Source organism: Limulus polyphemus, unplaced genomic scaffold (assembly GCF_000517525.1).
Source record: "Limulus polyphemus unplaced genomic scaffold, Limulus_polyphemus-2.1.2 Scaffold553, whole genome shotgun sequence".
Taxonomy (NCBI): Eukaryota; Metazoa; Arthropoda; class Merostomata; order Xiphosura; family Limulidae; genus Limulus; species Limulus polyphemus.
The window spans coordinates 167,074-188,551 of NW_013666163.1; the positions used below are offsets into that span (position 1 = coordinate 167,074).

Here is a 21,478-nt window from a genome sequence, read left to right on the forward strand (position 1 = left end):
GTGTCCCTCAACACCAACCACTACTGGTCTCCTTGAGGCTGACTTCTTGGTAATATTCTTCCTACACTGGCTCCTGATAAGTCCTTGCTTTCTACAGTTCCAACAGCCTTTCTAGGTAGCAGCCTTTCCTGCTGTATCATCTCCCCTGTGTGATGATGTTTCCAGCATTGAGAATTTACGGGAAATTAACTAACAAACGGAGACGTAACAGTAGTTTATTCTTTCTCAATACAACTTTGCAATACACAGAATTTCCACAGTCAATACGTTTGCAATCTCGATAACAAAACACACACTTTATATTACCGTCACTACCGCTCGCTTGACTGAATTATCTGTCTCTATATCTCTATCTATCTGCAAGCACTTGCCGGGCTTATATACAAAAACAAAGGGCGCCTGGAAAAGACTAGAGTTGCCAGGAAAAGTCACGATCCTTCGATAATCTCATGACGTGTTACCGGCGTCACGTGACCTCCGCTGTCGTAACAATATGTAAAATATATATTTTCTTCAGCTTGGGTTAAGACGGAAAATCTATCAAGTAAACAACTTACGTTTTCCTAACTCTACCTCTACATAGCGACAATATCATTTTTATTGATCACTAGACGTGTTTTCTTGCTGGAAACTTAGTTGTAGCTTTACTAGTGATGTCTAAAATAAACAGCTGTCTTTCCTATCGGCGATTCCCCGCTCCTATGATGTAGAGAGTGGTCTTGGTTCATGTGAGTGAGATGTGAGCTGAAATCAGCCTCGATTATACACACACACATATATATATTAGGCCATCTTCTCCCACTTAGAGACATACGTGAGTTTCATTTTTTAAAGCTTCTTACAATATCTTAACCCTATTAGGAATAAAGTTTACTGACAGAAACATCTGATGATATCAGTTACATTACTAATAAATCTCTCATTAAGTTTGGTCATCATCTGTTATGTGACCGAACAACACAAAGGATTACTTTTCGTTAAATTTTGATCAGATCGTCTAAAACGAGTTTCTGTCTGAGTTTCTCTTATCTAAGACTTAAAGAGTATAAAATAAGTATATTGTTCCAAAAAAATTATTTATACTTGACTGTTAGCATTTTCGAAACTTAAAATTATTGGTTTTAAAAGCGACATCTATTGCTTTTGTGTTCAGGCTTTTCGTCGGTAAGTGGAATCAACGGGTCATTTAGAGGTTTGTGGAAAAGAAGTTAGGAAATGACGATGCTGGTAGCACGAAGTTCGCAAATATTTAAATGGTATAATTACCATTTTGTTAATCTAGATAAAGGAAATGAAATTTAAGAGAGAGATATATAGTAAATAACTTGTATCATGATGTAATTATTACTTTACTGTTTAATAAATAAAACAATAGACTAAATCACAAGTTTCTAAAGTAAAGGTAAACTTTAAAGTAAAAGTTAAGAATAAGATACTCAAAGTATTGTGCTTTATATTATAAAGTTTATTATTCTGTTAAAATAATTTACAGTAAGGTAAGTAGTAAGACTGATTGTAGCATACACATTTTGTGATTAGTTCAGTTGGTATTAAAAAAAATTAAAAATGCTTTAAGTTTAACTAGTGTAGCAATAAAAAAATTATATATCGTTTAATTCTTCTACGCAACACCCTAGAATTATTGTACATAAACCTGTTAATGACCTGTTTTGTAAAAAGCTTAGTATGACAGCTTGTCAAGTGATGTGTCCCTTGGAGAAAACCCTGTACACACAATTATGGTAAAGTAATGGTTTAGACCAGTGTTTCCCAAATTTTATAATTTCTACAAAGAGATCATCTAGTATCATCACAAGTTCTTTCACCAAATAGTAAATCACTGTCTGTTTTCCTGAGATCAGAGTGAATTTGTTTTCTCTGAACTATATCTTTATAATACATTGTGACAAGAATTTTACTACTTTTATCACATGAAATTTAAGGACAGTTGTTTTTAATCAAGATCTAGTTTATTTTGTGATAATGTACTAAAGTCAGATATCCCAGTTCTCTGTCACAATGCTATGAGTTATTTATTTTTAACAATGAGTTTGTTTATATAGTAATAAATATCCTAGTTTTTCATAACAATTCTATGGTCTTTTCTTGATATTACTGACTGTATATTTAATATTTTTCTTATTTATAATGAATACCATAAAGTAATGCTTATTTTCAGCAACAAATATTTGGTATTCCTGTGAAAGTTTGTATGGTTCCCAAAAAACAATCATATTTTCAGCTTGTTTTTACTATGTTGTATATATATTTTCGTTTACAACAGTTTAGCATTAAAAAGTAATAATTCTAAATTGTTGCACCTGAAAATGTTCTTCATATTAAGTAAAGGATAGTTTGAAAATGTCTTTTTTTTAAAACAGTTGGAAATAAAAATAATGATCTTATGAATAAGGACTACTAAATATTCTAAATTTATAGAATTTTGAAGAAAATATTGAACTGGTATAAAGCACAAAAAGTGCATTCCATATAATTTGGAATATTCAGTTATAAAAGAAGTTATGATGTTCTTAACAGTTGAGTGAATCCAAAAAACAGTTAACTAGGTGATCATCTGAACTTTGAAACTACAAGAGTACATGACAGGGCACATGATGTTCCTCCTATCTTAATTATTTTTATGACTTTTGCTTAAAAAAACTACACATTGTACATTGAAACACTAGTTTTCATAATAAGTAGGTAACCAGTCTCTTAATTTTTAAATATATTCCAAATTTTCTTCACATGGCACAGATACATAATTGCGCACAGTTCATTATTTCAGACTTGTAGGCATTTGAAACTGCATTCACAAAGATTACAGTTATATTCTTGATAAAATTTAATTGTATAACTTCATACACTAATATAAGACTATTTTATCACTATTTGAAAACAATCAAAAAATATTTGGGTGAAAAATGATTAAATTTACCAGACATATCCATTTACATGTTCCAGTGAGTCCACCATGTTCTCATTAACATGGACATGTAACTTTGGAAACAAGAAAGATTGAACAGTTTAAAAGTGATTAGGACTGTTTGTATGAATGGCCACAGTATGGTGACAAAAAGGGTGATGATACTAACCCGACACCCATGATGGATTGTGATAGTTGAATGTTATCAATAAATGAACCCAAGAATTAATTAACAATAAATTCTGCTAATTGCTAAACTCTATAGTGCATTCTAAGAACATAAAAGAGAAAATCAGGGATAAATAATTTAAGAAGTTTAAACTAACAGATAGGAGATACTGGAAATATATGGACAGGTCAATAGACAGTGGCCTGAGGATTTGACAGTTGCTAATTTTACTGTTACTTGTAAAGGGAGAGAAAGATTTGCAATGGAAATTCCAATTAGTCTTTTCTAGTGGGACAAATTGTAAAGGGTCTTTAACCCTTTCAATGCGGCTGGGATGTATATTTCCCAATGCTTCCACCCCCTCAGACTGCGACTGGGAAAGATGTTTCCTATTATCATTCAAAATTGTTGTGTGTGTGACGTATGGGAGTAAAATGAGTTGGAAAGTATTTATTGTCATCCCACCTAATGTTGATATATGGTTTCCCTCAACATTTTCCACTTGGCTCTTCAGTAACCAACAAGATGCCTAAGTGGAGTGTACGACAACTGCATGCTGATTGTGCCCACATCACTAGAGTGGCAAGTAGTAACCCTGATTACATTGTAAACATGCTTGGTGCGCTTGACTCGGATAGCTTAGAACATAGTGAAAGTGAGTCAAGTGATGTTCAAATGCGTGATGATGAAGAGGCAATGAGACGAGAGGATGCTAGCTCTCCATCTAGTGATGATAGTCAAGATGATGAACCTGGACCCAGCAGAGGAAGGCATAAACAGAATTTATAGTGGGAAACATTTGTCGCATTTTGAGAGGGTGTGAGCACTGGGAAATATGTCCCAGCTACAGTGAATGGGTTAAAACGGGAACAGATAACGGTAAGAGCCAGAGTTAGATGTAGAGAAAATGTAGTGTAGGGACATAATACAGAAATAATTTTGAAAGTAGGCTAAATTGTTACTGTTGTAATACTAGAAGTATAAGAAATAATTAGGTAACTTTAGAGTATTCAGAATGGAAACTTTTGATATTATGGGAATAACTGAAACACAGTTAGATGTAGACAATTTTGATGGCAGAGATTTCTTTGATGTACAGCATTTTAGGTTGCTTAAATAGATTAAAGAAAAGGAGTGGGAGTGGCTTTAGATGTAAATTTTGAATTACATCCAGTTGATGTTCAGGGTATCTAAGATGATACAAGGAGGTTGAATGTGTTTGGGTTCCTGGATATAGGGGAGAAGACTTTGAGTTGAATTTGTTACAGATTACCACATAAAACTGATACAATTTGTTTGAAATTTAACAATAATATTAAAGATATCAGCTGTAAACATGGTTAGGGTTATGGAGGATTTTCATTTTAAGTAGATCGATTTGGAGGTTTTAAGAGACAAACCATGAAGGAGACAGGTTTTTAAAAACTGTTTAGGATGGTTTTCTTCATCAATTGGTCAGAAAACCTACTACAAACAATGCTATTTTAGATATTAACTTCTCATATGGAAATGTTTAAGAGGGTGGAGAATTGGGGACATTTTGGTGAAAGTGATCATTGCTTAATTAGGTTTGGTGTTTTACTGCACATGGGGACCGGGAATAATGAGATTTTGGTTACAATTTTAAAAAAAGCTAACTTTGAAGGGGTGCAACATGAATTATGTGTTATGACTTGAGCAACTGAATAAATTGAAAATACTGATCAAATGTGGAAAATTTTTAACTATTCAATGTAAACATGATCCTTAGAGAAAAAAAAGGGTGGCTGCAAGTAAAATACCATGTTGGCTGAAAAAGAGTATCGGGGATAAAAATTAAAAAAGAGCATTATGAATTTAAGAAGTTTAAATTGATTGCTTTGATGGAAGAACAAGAGAGTTAATCAATCAGGACATTGGATAATTGAAAAATGTGTCTCTCACTTCACAAACGAGCTGATAAGAATTGTCCAGATAATTATTGGCCTATTATATTAAATTGAAGGTGGAAAACCTTTTTGAAAGTCTTACAAAAAAAAAAAAAATGCTTTGAAAATAAATGGCAGATGGTTTTTAATTGTAATAAATGTAAGGAAATGTGTTATTTAAATTATAATTTTGATGAGACTAACCTTAACAGTGTTTTGGAAGAAAATGGTATTGGTGTTTTGGTTTATCATTCTTTTAAGCCAACACAGCAGTTTGTTATTTCTAGAGGTAGGGCAAATAGGATTTCCTGTTGTATTCAGAGAAATGTTGAGAATAAATCTTAATAAGTTATGATTTTATTGTATACTATAGGTCACTGGTTAGGACTTGTATGGAATATCGCATTCAGTCTTTTTGTCCTAAGAACTATATTGAATTTTTATAAAAGTTTTAAAGGAGGGCTACTGGGATGAAAAGTGTGTCATAGAAGGACACATTAAAATTTCTGAAGTTGTTATTTAAAACAGAATCTGGAAATGGTCTAATTGAGGTGTTTAAGATTGTTAAGGGAATTCATAGTGTTGATGCATTATCTTTTTTTGTACTTAATGATGAGAATGGTAAGGCAAGGGAGCACAAATGTAAACTTTAGCAGAGTGACAGTCATCTTCAGATAAGATGTTATATAAATCAAGTTAACTCTAGACTTTTTTCTATTTCTGCATACCTCTTAATTTGTCTATTGTGGACCTAAATCAAAGGTGTGTAAAAATAGCATTTCAGATCCATTTTTTGTTTGCCACAAGTCTCTGTCCAAGAAGCATTTCATTCAATAAAACAAAATTGTAAAAATTAACTACAGATAGTTTTTTTCCACATACTTCTTAATTAGTTTATTGTAGCTCAAAATCATATCCATGCTTGGGTTTAAGGAAAGGTTTAATAAACATTTAATTCAATTTATTGGATGAGACAGTCTCAAAGAGCCATCAGGCCCCTTGCCTTACCCGAATGAGAAAATCAAATATATTAATAGAGTTCAGTCAAATTGGAAGTTTGTAAATGGAGTACCTCAAGGCTTAGTGCTTTGGCATTTGAGTTTTTTTATTTAAATCAATTATATTGAAAGGGGCATATGGAATAAATTACACAGTTTGCTGATAACATTAAACTATTGGACATTTGTATCTGTATTGAGAATGTTGAGTTACTGCAAAATTACTTTGGTAAATTGTTGAGTTGGACAAATAATTGGAAAATGGCCTTCAAATATAGTAAATGCAGTGTAATGCCTTTGGATTATCATAATTTAGATCACATGTTCAATGTAGAGAAGAAATCACTCAATAGCATGTCTAAAGAAAAATATGGTGGCATAGTTGTAGTTAAGCCATCAAGACAGTACTCTGTTGCTAGTATAAAGTAATATAATTTTAAAGTATGTTTATTGACATTTATTATAAGTAAAATCAGATAATTATCTCAGTACACTTCAGTTGTTAGGTCTCTCATAGAATATTGTGTACAGTTTTGACCTCCTTATCATTAACAGCAAAGGTACCTAACTGATGAATCAGTGCATTCTAACTACAAGTTTCAGTTTTATGACTTTTCATACACTTAATTTGAAAGGTGTGTTAAATTCACTTGATTGATTACTGGGTTAATGTTTAGTATGATCATTGTAGGTATCTTGCTTTGATCAAAATTATGATAAGAAAGGGATATTAATTTATTTCAAGGGGTTTGGATGAGAACTGCTAAGGGGATTTTAGGGATGGAATGGTTGTCTTAAGTGATGGGTTGAGATTTTTTTTATCTTAGTTTCCCTTGAGAAAAGGGTGAGGGGTAATTTTATTGAAGTTTCTAAGATTATTGGGGGGGATTGATAGGATAAAGTCCTCTGATTTCTTTGTGCTGTTTCCTGAAAACAATAGGATGAGAGGAGACAATTTTGAGTTTTGTAAAAAGTGGGTTGGGCTTTAGTTAAGATTGTTTTGTTTTGATAACTGGGTAGTCTATGGAATGAGTTGCTATTGGTTGTTGTGGAAACCAAAATCTTACAAGAGGTCAAAAGGGAATTGAAGATTTCCTGAAAATTACAAGATGAATTTAAAATTTTGCTTTTTTTAGGGTTGTGTGTGTATGGACAGCCATGAAGGAGCAAATGACTCCTCATTGTCAGTATTATATTAAACTGTTGTTATTTGCAATTTAAGAAAGATATATTAAATAAGTAAGATTGAAAAACAGCTGAATGAATAAATAAATTGTGGATTTGTGTTCTTATAAAAGATTGAAATAAATTGCATCAAGGCATTATACACAGGTTTTTACCAAGACATGTTGAGTGGAAAATATTTTGTTCTTATAATTTTGAACTTTCTAATGAATGATTATTAAAGTAATTATGAACATAATAGAAATATGAAAGTAACTTACAACAATGATTAAAGTAGAAGCAATAAAATTACTGTAATTGAATGAATTTATAGAGCTATGGTTATCAAAGCACGCATTCAGACTAGAGACACTCTAAACTTATCTTGTTAGTGACATGATTTATGAATGTTCTATTTCTTAGTGGCTTTCGATTGGTAGCAGCTGGTTGTAGCCAACATTGTGCAAAACACACACTTCCAGATCTTCCATATGACTACAATGCTCTGGAACCAGTGATTTCTGCTGAAATAATGCGGCTTCATCATCAAAAGCATCATGCAACATATGTAAACAATCTTAACATAGCAGAGGATAAACTGGCTGAAGCTCAAGCCAAAAGTAAGCAGTTTTTTATATATTAATTGTAAAGAATTATATATTTGTAGTTTATTGTTAATCTAATAGAAATATTTGTTCATTTTTGTAAGAATGAACAAGGTGTCAGAAGGCCATTTGACCTAGCAACTTCTCCACCAATCAAAGCAACTAATCACAGCATCCAGTCAAAAGTTCTTTTTCGCCATGTATCAGCTAAAATGGTTCCTGCTCCAATATTCACAACATAAATAACTGTTATGTCCCAAATAAAATGGAGCAGGTGTGAACCATTAGGTCTGATATCAGACCATTTTACTCTTTTAAACCATAATTTTTTGCACGTTCTGCTGGAATTATTTTCATGATTTCATAATAATTATCACCATACTTTATAACATGTTTCTCCATTTTGTTGATAATAACACGATTTGGATTACTTTTAAGCCAAAGAGACGTAAATGTTATCCGATGCTGTCACCGTCTGATGGGTAAGTAAAAGGTTTTTGGCCAGATGCTGGTAGTGTCTGCTCAGGTTTAAGGAGTTAAACACCTGAACCAAGTCTCCTCTAGTTTTGTATAATCCATAGAAAACAATTCCAAAGTTTCATTATCAAATTATAAGCTCATTCTGTTGATTCCCTGTGTTTCTTTTTTTGTGTATAAGTTAAAATTTTAAAGATAAATCATATAACTTTTATAATTCGTTTTTTTTTTTTATCACAGCCAATCATTCAGCATAATGTTTCAGGCATTTATCAAGAATTACATTTGTATGTTTTAGTTCTACAAAACACTTAAGGCCAGGCTTAAAAATATTTTAGTTTTCTATAACCCAAATCTAATTTAAAATGTGGATAAGTAAGTATTTTTATTTTTTTCAAATTGGTTGGCAAAAGAAATTTCATAAATATCACTAGTTCTGTCATCAGCTAAAACATAACGTGTTAAACCATGAATACAAATACTATCAACATTTATTCTATGAAGAGAATTACAAAAATTTCAAATTCTTTCGCAACACTTGCTGGTGGATATCAACCTTGATCAACATAGTTTAATTAACTTTTGCCAACAATTTTATGGTTCTTCTGTTTCATCTCATTTGCCTAGTAGATCAACAAGTACTTCCCTCCAGATAAGTTTCCAATCAGAATTAATGTTTTTGATCCATAGAGACAGATACACTGAACAGACTTGTGTTCACAATGTTGTTGATGTATGCTCATTAATAGTAAATTCTCCTCTGCTAGGTCGTGTATTAATTAGTTTAACATGAAGGGTCATGGGGACAAGATAAGCCATGTTGTCAAATCTCGATGCATAGAGCTGTCGATTTGTAATCAGGTAATGTCTTCTAACATTGTTGCGGACTACATGAATTTCAGAGAAAAAAATGTTCTAACCATAATATGCCAGAAATTGGTGAAAATAAAATTTCCCAGACTATAATGTCACAAAATCTCTCAGCTGGCCTAAGTTCAGACAGTTGGTCAGATTACAGCAAACAAAAGTGTTTTTAAGCCTGGCTTAACTAAATTTCCATAATCTAAGTTCAATATTCTGCTGTTCTCAATTTTGAAATTCATTTTCATTCTCACTTAAGACTGAGATCTCTGTGAGTTGAATATTTTTAACAGAATCTGCCTTCCTTAGCATTTCAGTATGATAAGCAAATTTGAAAATAATATACCCCAGTGCACATTCAATTTATTAACTTAGCGAATGGATGACAAATGTGGCAAATTTTTTTTTTCTGAAAAGGATATTCCCTCCTGTACCACAAACCACATTTTTGAATCATTTTGAAAAAGAAATTCAGTAATTCCATAATATTTAAGCTTTGCAATTAATCTTGTATGGACACCTTATCAGACAGGCTGAAAGTCACAATGCACAAACCTAACTGCCTTCTCATCCAAAAACAAAATCCTAGTTATATAAAGTATGAAAATCCTTACAAATTAATGTTGCAGAAAATGTTACTGAAATGTACTGCCAATTTTCCAATTGCTTTTCTTAAAGTGATAGATTCCAACATAGAACACACTATTAGGCTGGTAAATTTCCATCATCTCTAAACTTTTTTTTTTTAACATGGCAATCTCAAATTTTTTTTAATGATATATCAGAATTATAAAACTTTGTTGAGTACTTTCATCATGGTCACTTATAAAAGTATGCTATATAATTGATTTCAAAACTTTATAGAAAGTAGTTTAAGATTTAGACCAATTGCTCTTATTTTTATCACTTAACATTTTACCATATTTTACTGAAATTAAACCTGTGAAACTAAGCACTATGAAAGCAATTACGTTTGTGTATGTTACACTTTTATATGTTACATGTTATGTAATGAAGTATGATCAGTTTTATATATATATATTATAAACCACTATTGATATGCTGCTATATGATTGTAATACAATGATGAGGATTTACTTAATTTCCACCTTTGATCTTTATTTCCAGTTTACATTAACATGCCAAGGGGTAAACTTTTTTCCAAACACGTGTTTGGAAAATAAGGACATTTTGAGAGTATAAAATGTGTAAGAAATTTTGGGTGATGGAAAAGGAGACAAAGGGAACAGGACAAACACTGGGAAGAAAAAAAAAAAGGGAAATAGAAAAATAGGAAAGAAACTGTATAATGACTACTGAGTTTTGTCATTGTAGCCTTACTGATGTCAATCAGTCAGACAGTGAAAAATAGGGGAAGAATTTTTAAGATCCTTGTTTGAGTGTATGGTAAAAATTTGTGATTTTGGAAAGAATATTTTCCTGCTATCATGCTCACTAAAAGTTTGTTGCTTCATTTATGTAAATTGACTTGTGTACATATAATGCACTTCCTATATTAAAATACATTTTTAATATTTTTTTATAATAGGTGCTGTTTATTTTTCTGTCCATTGATAAAGATGAAACCTTCACTTGAAAATTTATATAATATACTATATCACAAATGTGCATGCAAATCGGGTTAAAACTGTACATGTAGGTACAAAAGAAGTTAAAGATTAATGGTAATATTTTGTCTTGTAGGTGACACATCGAGTATAATTGCTTTACAACCTGCTTTGAAATTTAATGGAGGAGGTCACATAAACCACTCCATCTTCTGGCAAAATTTGTCACCAAATGGAGGAGGTGAACCAGATGGTAAGGGTGTTTGTTTCATACATGAAAAATGTATCCTTTTTGAATTTGTCTTAAGTGCAAGTTGTGTGTTTGATAAGGAAAGTAGTTTTCCTAATTTGTATTTATACACTTTGTTTGTCCAATCTATATTACCCCAAAACACTAACTGTTCATGATGTTAAGAAATTTATCATGACTCTGACTTGAACCCATGACTTTTGGTTAAAACGTACACATACACACTTTAACAACTGACCCAGGAGGATACAAGACAAGTTCATAACTTTATTCTGACCATTCTATGGAGCAATGTTAACTATCATCTCAGGTTATCTCACTTAGACTGAAGTGAACACATTTTTGTTGAATTTTATGTTTTGACACAATCCTGTAGAGCTCTTAAAATCGAACTTTTCCCTTAAGCATCAGTGTAAAAAAGCTACAATCCAATAGGTCTTTTGGAGCCAATTTAACCAGTATAGATTAGATGTATTATTGCTGAAAGGCTATGATTTTATCAGAAGAATACTTGAGCCATCAGATTTCAACCAGTGGCAGCTCACCAGTGAGGCACTCCCTCCCATAGAACAATAAATATCCAGGTTCATATCCCTGTAGCCACCTCTGAGGTTTTGTTTCAGGGGAGAGTCAGATTGGTGATAAGTTTTTGGACAAACTAGATAGTTCAGCTAGTGTGTTTTTTATTAAATTTAATATTGTTATATTATAAAGATCATGTCGACTATTATTTCTATTTTTTATTCTGTATCTGCATAAACACTGAATTATGTTTGAGCCATGGGACAGTTAATGCTATCAACCCGACATAGTATAAACTGAAAAATATGCCATTAATTGTCATAGTTAATATATCCACTGACATTATATAGTAGAGGTACAGTAATGCATTTTCTTTGGTAAAGTGCACTGTTAGAAAGCAAGACTCCAAACAAATATACATCTGTGACTATGGTTCAAGACAAGAACTGGTGTTTGTAAGTTTTCTAAGTATGTTATGCTATTTTTGTTTATTATTGCATTCCTTAATTATATTGTTTATACTAGTTAGTATATCAACTATCATTATATTTTATTTTCATTTGCTGTTTATTATTATGCTATATTTTAAAAGTTCTTTTTGCTTTGTTAGCTTAGAATTTGTATTTAGGATTGACCCAAATCTCTTGTGATCCATGTGAGATATTATTAGGCTTACAGTAAGGTTACCCAACTGATAAAACACTGCATTCTAATCTTTATAAGTAGAAATGTAAGAAAAGTATATCTGATTAGCTATACTGATGGCGAGGTTGATTTTTAGTTTCACTTACTCTGAACAGCAGTTATTATTATATGAATGCTTACTTTAAACAAAGCATATTCTTTTATCATTAATTATGTTTGAGTTGAAATAATCTATGAGAATATAAATAAAACATTATTTAATTACTAGAAAAGTTTCAATTATGACTTAATATTTCTCCTTACGGAAAAAGTAATTGTGTTCAGTAAAAGAACATTGAGCATGCCGGAATGGCTCGTTACTATGCCAACAGGTGATCTTGGTTGGGAAAGCTATAGATTTCCTTACGAGGAAGTGCGTAATGGGCTGTGCAGAGACGAGAAGTTGTGGAACATATACCTTTGATTGAAAATGTGGCTATGTATATCACTTATCAAAACAGTCAGCAGTTTCCACTGATTCCAACATCAACATTTTGAAACAATATACATAAGAATACGTTTGTTTAAGTACAATTTACATTCAAAAAGACTGTTAATATAAGTACAAAATATTACTTCCTATTAAATGAAGCTGCTTTCAAAATATTTCCCCTTGAATCCCAACTTATCAAGGATTGGCTCTTGCAACTGCATACTTTCATTTTAAGTTAAAGTATATTAATCATCATTAAACTTGTTAAAGCCTATTTCTTTTTTGCTCTATAAATCTTTCTATTTTCTTAATGTGGAACATAATATTAAAGCCAGATTTGAGAACAACCTACTTTTTTTTTACTAAATTTTAAAATCTGCTTAAATCACATTTCTTAGTGACATGAATTGCATACTTGTCATAGTCAACCATAACTTTAACCTTTAATTTTCTACTTTCTGTACAAATATGACCTGGATTGATAAGATCTAATATAGATAAAGATTGAAGTTCTCTGCTTGCTGAACATCCAATATGAACAACATGTGCAATAGAGTAATGAAACAAATCAGAGTATTCAGTCTTGGTTGAAAGATATGTAATCCCAAGCACATTATTGGTAGGAAAGAATGGAATAGGCTGTATATAAACGACATCCATATTCAGGATAAAATTTATTTGGATAACCTCCTTTCAAGCTTATGAGTGGGTCATGGATAAATCTGAGAAAAATTGGCCTGGGATTTGGGGGCTGCTAAATATACTACCACATTTTCTCCTCAAAATCTGCATTGATCTGACCATTAAAACTATAAACATGAAATACAATTACAATAAAATAAAATGCTGTCATAAGAAAAGTTCTCTTAAAAAAGATTTTTCTGATTTCTTAGGTTTTCCTGTGAATAACATCAAACATTCAGATCATTTTGAAAAATAAAACCCAGTAAATAACTAGGATATTTAATTATACATCCACCTCATCTTGGATAATTTGAAACACCAGTTACAGTTGAATTTAGTAGGCTGGTGTAACAAATTAAAGTAAATGTGAAACTTGTTTAAATTCAGTTGTCCTAACTTTGGAAGATTTGAAACTTTACAGTTTTTTGCATACTGATAACAATATTTAATGCGTCAGTCTTTAGGCTAGTCATTACTTATTATTAAATAGAATTAGATACACCAGGCAGTTTCTGCCTGATAAGACAGTTCATTATATCACTACATGGCAGTGGTAATACTGAATTTTGAAGCATAATTCTGCCAGAGCTTCAATTAAGTAAAATTAATTTCAAACTAATCACCCATCTAATAAATTTTTTATGCTTCCTTTAAGTTCACCTACCTGGCTTCATATTAATAAATACAAAGGTTTTATAGGCTTACTAATGTGATTTTATTTTAAAATGGAAGATATCTCATGGTAACTCAATAATAAATACTTTTTTAACCAAAGTAATTTAATGTGAATAACAATATGGAATAGTAGTACAAGCAGAATAAGTTTAAAATATTGAACTCCTTTTTTTATTTTACTGTGTTAAGTTTTTGTTTTACTGTTTTTTTATTGCCTTTTTAATTTTCTAATGTTATGAAAGTGTTACATTTACATTAAAATACTTTTGAGAAATAGTATATATTATGTATAACAGGTCCATAATCTATGCTGCTATTAATGATGATGGACTTTCAGACAATTCTGTTTTTTTTCTTTAACAACTAATTTTTTTGTGATGTTTTCAACCATCTAAACCTCCTTGTAATATAGAGTAAAATTATATAGCCATAATGATGGTTTGACTAGTTCCATAAGAAATCTACATTTTGTTTGAAGCACGGCAATATGTTATGATTGTTTTGAACTTACTGTGTGTAATATGTGTATTAATGTATTTCTGAGGTTAAAAACAAAAATTATTCATGATGCATATCATTTTGAAAATTAAGTGTTAAAAACTTCAGAATATCGTGAATTATTGCATTAGTAACTGTAGTTTTAACCACCAGCATAATGTATGTTACTTTCTATTGTTCTTGGTTATTTTGTAGGTGATTTAATGCAGTTAATCAAGGCTGATTTTGGAAGTTTTGAAAACATGAAGACCCAGCTGTCTGCAGCAGCTGTGGGTGTTCAAGGGTCAGGATGGGCTTGGCTCGGCTTCAATGGAACAACCAATAGGTTACAAGTTGCAACTTGTGCTAATCAAGATCCACTTCAGGCTACCACTGGTATGAAAACAGTGTCTGAATTTTTAGAAACAAATGCACTCCGCAAATGTAAACTTAAATATCTTGTTAGTTGGCTTTCATTTTATGAATGAATCTGTACATACTACTCATTTTAGTCTAAGCTGTAGAATAGAAATCTCCAAATTACCAAAATTATGGAACAGAATTTTAAAAATTAAATGTCAGAAAATACTAAAGTTAAACATTATTACAACTGTGCATGTATAATATTTAAGTGAAGCTTAAAGATTTTTTTGCTCAACGTATGATATTTGTGTGATTCATTATTGGTTCACTAAAGTAATTTGCTGATAATGACCCAACATGACATTTCTGCTATAGAAAAATTTAGTTTTAATAAATTTTCATCTTTACTTATGATGGGCAGACTTTTTTGTTAATTAACACTGTTCCTTGGGTCCATCAAACTCACTAGGTGACAAAAATATTTTAGTTGAAAGGTAATACGTTTATGACAAATCTGCCTCTAAAGTAAGACTAGAAGACTGAAATTTATAAAAGAGCAATTCCCTGCTTCTGAGAGAGAACTGATTTTAGGTTTGATCAATACTGTACAGTCATGCCTTTATGTACTCTGTGGGAAAGTTTTAATTGTATTTATTTGTGCGTGTGTCTCTGTTTGGAGTGGGTAACAATAATTATGAATTCCAACATAATATCTTGATTGAATAGAGTTGTTTAAACATTTGTTTAACAACAAGTAAAACCTTTGTTGAGGGTAAAATACTTAAATGTACCATTTCGAAAATATCTTGACTTATACTGCCCTCTACTGGTGCAAATGTTCACTCACAACTAGCCTTCATACTCCCACTTATCTCTGCATACCAACGTACAAATGATTATGCAGCAACCCTTCACTACCCCTATTGTAACTAGTGCCCTCACTAATCTTGCAGGTATTAACCACTTCTCGATTGGCTATCTTATTTAATAGATGTGTTTTTGCTCGAGGTTTTGATTAATTGATCCACAAGATTTTACTTTCTTAATTTTTCTACTTCAGGTAAATTGTTCTTTACCGTTTTTGTTATTTTTTGTGGAGCATTATGAATTATTTTATTTATTTTCTCTTCTCTCTCAATTTTGTGAGTTATGCACTTGGGTGGTCATGACTATAACTGCTGTTACTCCAGCAGTGGAATTGCTGACCATGTCCATTGGGTTGGAACCATGATTCTTGGCCCACGAATTGACGGCTCTGGTCCGTTGGGAGTAGACCAGTTTCATGCAACAATCAGAACAAACTGATGATTGTCCTATTATGCTTTTCAGTGATCAGGAATTTGAACAGCCTCCCCCCCCCTCCCAAATATGCCTCTCAGTCATGTGTTGTTTCATGGGACTTGCCCAGACCTCTTTCCCTTTTGGTGGATTTGATTTTTCAGGTATATTATGTTCTGTCATTATCTCCCATTTCCTATGTTCCACCCCTGTCCTTCTAGGGATGAGCTTTAGGGTCATTATTTAGTGTTTCATACTTTCCTGGATATTGGGGTTTAGGTTAGTCATTTTAAGGAGCATTTGTGTTCAAGGGTCTGTATGCCACATGCTTTTGCTTATCGCTTATCATCATTCCAACTTCCCTTATATAGACTCAAAAGCATTTGGTGTTGCTTCTCTCGTAGTGGGGATTGGACCCTAATAATTTGTGTACCTTTTTCCATATTCGTCTAACTCTGACCACCCTTCATGGAACAGGGCTGGTTGGTGCCAGACTCCTACAATTTGCTCACATGTGGAAATCCTTGGCAGTTGGTCCATGGGTTCTGACAGTCATTTCAGTAAGTCTGGTCCTCTACTTCCATTCACCTCCCCCATTGTCTCACAATCCCAATTCCATCACTCCTCCTCAGGATCCTGCTTTTGTTTTACCCACCTCACGTGATTCATATCAGGAGCCTTCATTTCCACCATTGTATAGATGTCTGGCTGCTTCTTGCCTCCTCACAAAATGACTCAGTCCTACATGGTCAGTTTCTTCTCTAGGATGTTGTCATGGTAGGTTGGCTTGTCAAAGTAGAAAAGTTTTTACTCACACCCACACAATTTTTGGTTCATCTCAGGATGTTTGAAACTTTCTCCTCCATCAGACCCTACCTGCTCCACTTCACTTGCAAGCTGTAGAATGTCTTGTATGCAGCATCTCATCCTCTCCTTATCCTAATGCATGAAAGGTTCTCTATTTTTTGGGAACATGGTCTTCTCTCAATGCTCTTGGTCGTGCCCTAATGCTTCATCATCAATGGGTTTGATAGCCCAATGGAGCCTTGTTCAGGATCCTTTAGATGCCCTTCTTATCCTTCCCTCTCCCTTATAGATCGACTTCGCCTGGTGGTTGGGTCAGAAAAATACTACAGTGGGTGATCTTTTTTTTTCCTCCTCCTTGTCTGGAATGTCACCTTTTATGGATGCTTCTCTTTCTGGTTGGAGGGTGTATCTTGACACTCTGGAGGTTTCAGGGCAATGGTCTCTTTTTATGTCCCCTCTCCACGTCAGTCTCTTGGAACTTCTTGCTATTTGCCAGGTTTTCTTCAGTCTCTTTGGGGCCAGTTGGTGATAGTACACTCCAATATTTCTATGGTAGTCTCATACATCACTGGGCAAGGGGCACTCGGTCAACAAGCCTCTTTTTTAAAATATTGTATCTTCTGTGTTGGCCCACTGCCATCAAATCTGGTCATGGATCGGTTATCTTGTTCCAACCAGATTCTCCCTGTAGAGTGGTTTTCAGATCCTCATGTTTTTCGGGTTTTATGTGCTCTGTGGGGTGTCCCAGGTTTGGATGCTTTAGACACTCTTCCCAATATACCATTTCCCCAATTTTGGTCTTTTGTTCTTTATACTATGGTGTGAGCAGTTGATACTCTCAGTCAGGTTGGTACCTATATACATATCCTCCCCTTCGTCTCCTTTCACAAGTCCTTGCCATAGTTAAGACCACTCAGTGTAGTGTTCTGCTGGTGGCTGTGTATTGGCTGGCCCACACGTGGTTTCTACTGCAGGACCGGCTTTTGGTGTCGCGTTCCCTTTCTCTCTGACACTTCTCTGTTTGACACATCCATCATCCATCCATACCTGCTATCTGTGGCTTCATCTGATCCCTCACCTGAAGGGCTGGACTTTCATGTATAGCTTCCTTTGTTCCCTGTCCCATTCCTCCTTCCTCCACGGTGGTTTACCAAGGTACATGGTACATATACTGCTATTGGTCTCTCCTACGGAGTTATCATCTTTCCCATCCTACAGTTCCTCACATGCCATCCTTTTTGCCTTGACTTTTGGTTTCTGTTGTGGGCTATAAGGCAGCATTGTCTGCAATGTTTTGGTTTACCAACTTTGCTTGTGTTTTCCAGTTGCCAGTCTTATCCATGTTGTTTCATTCCTTTTGCTTTTCCTGTCCTCCCCGCCCTGATTAGCACCTGTATGTGTTCCTCCATGCTCTTCCCCACCCTCCATTGGAACTTTTTCTTTGTATTCGTTATATCACCTTTCCATGAATTCCCTATTCTTGCTTTTGTTAGCGTGCAAACATTGTCATTATAATGTGTTCACAATTGTTCTTCACCACATTTATGCTTCTTTAGTTCCTATGTTCTCTTCTCTTCCTTCCATTGCCCACCTTTACAACTGTTCCAATCTTGCCTGTCTCCTTTGCCAAGTCAGGGCTCTCCAATGGTATATGACATGTACTGCTCCCTACTGTGGTTCCAGAGTCCATTTGTTTCTTCTGTGAAATCCTCACCTCTCCCGTGATAACTCTGCTTTTCAAAATACGGTATCATAGTCACAAATTGCACCATCTCTGGTGCTGCAGTCCTCTTAACTTTTTAACACACTTTTTCCCTCCTTCTTCTAGTGGAGTCCTTGCCATTTACCAGTTCCTAGCCATTGGGGTAGTGAACCATGGAGGCCTGTCCTCCTGAGTGTGCACAATACCACTCAGTTGAGAATATGGCGGTGGCATTCTGCACATAGATGGCATGTTGCCCTTCCTATTGCAGACCTGATTTACAATTCCAGATGTCGCCAGATATTGTATGTAGCACTCCACCATATATTTCAGTTTTCCTCTCCAGCTGAGACACCCTCCTTCCTAGAAACTGTCCGGATGTCAGTTTCCAGGGATCAGGTATTGGTTGGAGTCAGACCAGCCTCATAAGTCCTCACATGTGTTTGGATGGTTAACCTCCTACCACAGACAGGACAATAAATCTCCAATGCCACTAAGTTTTAGACAGGAGATGCACACCATATAGCCATCCCTCTTCCTACCATCCACTGGATATCGGTTTCCAGTACTTCTGGTGTTGGTTGTAGCTGAAACTCCTCTTCCCTGCTGGTACCAATTCCTGAAGTGAAAGATTTAGGACCCTCTTCCTACTGCGGAACTTATGTACAATTCCAGATGTTGCTATGGTGTTGGTTGAGGTTGTACTCTCATTTACAGTCTATTACATCCTAACCACTTTACATATTACTAACAAGTGAAGAGTATACTTGGCTCAGAAGTGGTGTGGTCTCCCATGGGTGTTATTTTTAGTTCCTTTCCACATCCCATGGTTTTCCTTAGTGCTTTCTCAAGGGGGATCCTAGCTTTTTGTGAAAAGAGTTAAGATACTATGTTGGAAGTTAACATTTTCCTAAACTAAAAATGTATTTCTGATAGATACTTACCTCCAGACTCATTTCCCACCCACCCATCCTCCCCACTTCTGGTGTGATGTGACCAATCTTGAAGTGGTTAACAGCTACATGATTAGAGATTCCACTAATTAAGATAGGGGTAGGGTCACACTCCTGTTGGTGGATGGTTGCTGCATAATAATTTGCATGTTAGTAAGCAGAGATAAGTGGCAACATCAAGGATTGTGGTGAGCAAAAATTTTCACTGATGGAGGGCAGTAAGCTTTTTGTGAGAGGAGGTATCTATCAAAAATACATTTTCAGTTCAAGAAAATGTTAACTTTTGATATGTTCCAGTTATTTAAGTTTTTCAAAATTAAAGTATAATATAGATAAGGAGTTGTAATTAAACTTAATAAAGATTTTCAAATCTGAAAACTGTTTCATGTGGAGTGTATGAGTACTTAGCTTTAGATATACACCTATATCTAATAAATCAAAACTTGAACTAAAATTCCCCACTTATCTTGTTGATTAGTACATAAAAGCAGTTGGAATATATCTGAAAGTTTTGCTACATTGTATTTTTGTACAAGGTAAACTGTAGAATTCACATTGTATATACTATTTAGTTTTTCTTCATTAATCACTGCAATTTTATTAAATGTAAATTCCCATTTTACTGGTTTATTTAAATGTTGAATAACTGAACAGGACATACAACAACTGGACCTCAATCTTACATTTCTAATATCTTGTCATATAAGGTTTTTATAGTTGTGTATATTGAGCTACCTTAATCAAAGTGCATGTCTGGGAAGGATATGTGTAACATACTTATAATTACATGTTTTTGTTTTTTTAGGCCTAATCCCTTTGTTTGGGATAGATGTTTGGGAACATGCTTATTACCTGCAGTATAAGAATGTCAGACCTGATTATGTAAAAGCTGTGTGGAATGTTGTCAATTGGAAGGATGTGTCTGAAAGGCTGGATGCAGCCAAATAAAACAGTGGGATGTGAAGACATAATTGAGGAATCTAGATATCAGTATTTTTCAGATTATTGAATATAGCTTTATTCACTTGCCTAATACTGCTGATAATCACTTGCCTTACAAGTTAAGTAGAATGAAATTTCCAAGAGGACTGTAAAATAACATCTTTTTTTCTTGAGCTAGGCAAATAAATCAGTTTTGTTTGTAAACACTTATGATGTGTGTTGTGTTTATTAAAAAGGAATTTTCCTTGATATAAGAAGAACATTAAACAAATTGTCAGGATATTTTGACAGTAGGAAGAGATTTGCTGGATTCACTATATCTGTGACTTCTCTTTAAATAGAATTTCATGTTATATCACTCATGTCTCAGACAGTGGAATTGCAGTTCCCTGATTTGTAAGTAATATATATTTTTAACCTTATGGATTATAGTTTTTCCAAATCATGAAGGTTTCATGAATTACGAAGTATAAAGAAATCTTATAAAGTGGATTTCTTCAACATTTGTTTGTACATGATGAAAATTTTCCAATGTTCTAACCTCTGATCATTGTTAAAACTTTCAGAGGTTCTTAGGTATGCCGTAGAAGGATTTTAAAACATTTTTATTGATGTAACAATCATTTCAGTTTCCCCCCATTGTCACCGTCTTAGTGTTCACACTTCATTCTACCATGCACGTGAAGCCCACAAGAAGTGCCGAGCCCGAGATCTTTGCTAATAAATTGTTTAAATCATCAAGGTAGTAAAAGCAACAAACATATGGTTGCTAGTGAAAAAAATAGCCTCCTCATAGAACAGGCCTCAACAAATCCAGAGCACCATGTCAAAAATTTCATCATGATGCCTAGGATTTTCTTCCCCTTTATTTGTATGTAGGGCTGTGCTAAATAGAACTCAAATCTAGAACAGTTCTGGACTATTCAAAGTCTGGAATTATTTTTGCATCCTTTGAGTCCTAAATCAAACTTCGTTTCTAGGATTTTAATGGAAGATTCAGGAATGATGTGCTGCAGTTGCACAACACATTACT

General features: G+C 33.7%; 1 protein-coding gene across 2 annotated transcripts; it reads left to right on the forward strand.

Moving 5' to 3' along the window:
• The first annotated feature begins 1,146 nt into the window (after positions 1-1,146).
• Positions 1,147-20,655, forward strand: LOC106459063 (superoxide dismutase [Mn], mitochondrial-like). Of its 2 annotated transcripts, XM_013918639.2 has the most exons (5): positions 1,147-1,256; positions 7,588-7,784; positions 10,812-10,928; positions 14,617-14,796; positions 20,309-20,655. In XM_013918639.2, exons 1-5 carry the CDS (start codon positions 1,216-1,218, stop codon positions 20,449-20,451), a joined length of 678 nt encoding a protein of 225 aa, XP_013774093.1. In that variant the 5' UTR covers positions 1,147-1,215; the 3' UTR covers positions 20,452-20,655. The 2 variants fall into 2 exon arrangements, with proteins under 2 accessions (XP_013774093.1, XP_022241157.1); XM_022385449.1 differs by lacking the exon at positions 10,812-10,928.
• The last annotated feature ends 823 nt before the right edge of the window (positions 20,656-21,478 follow it).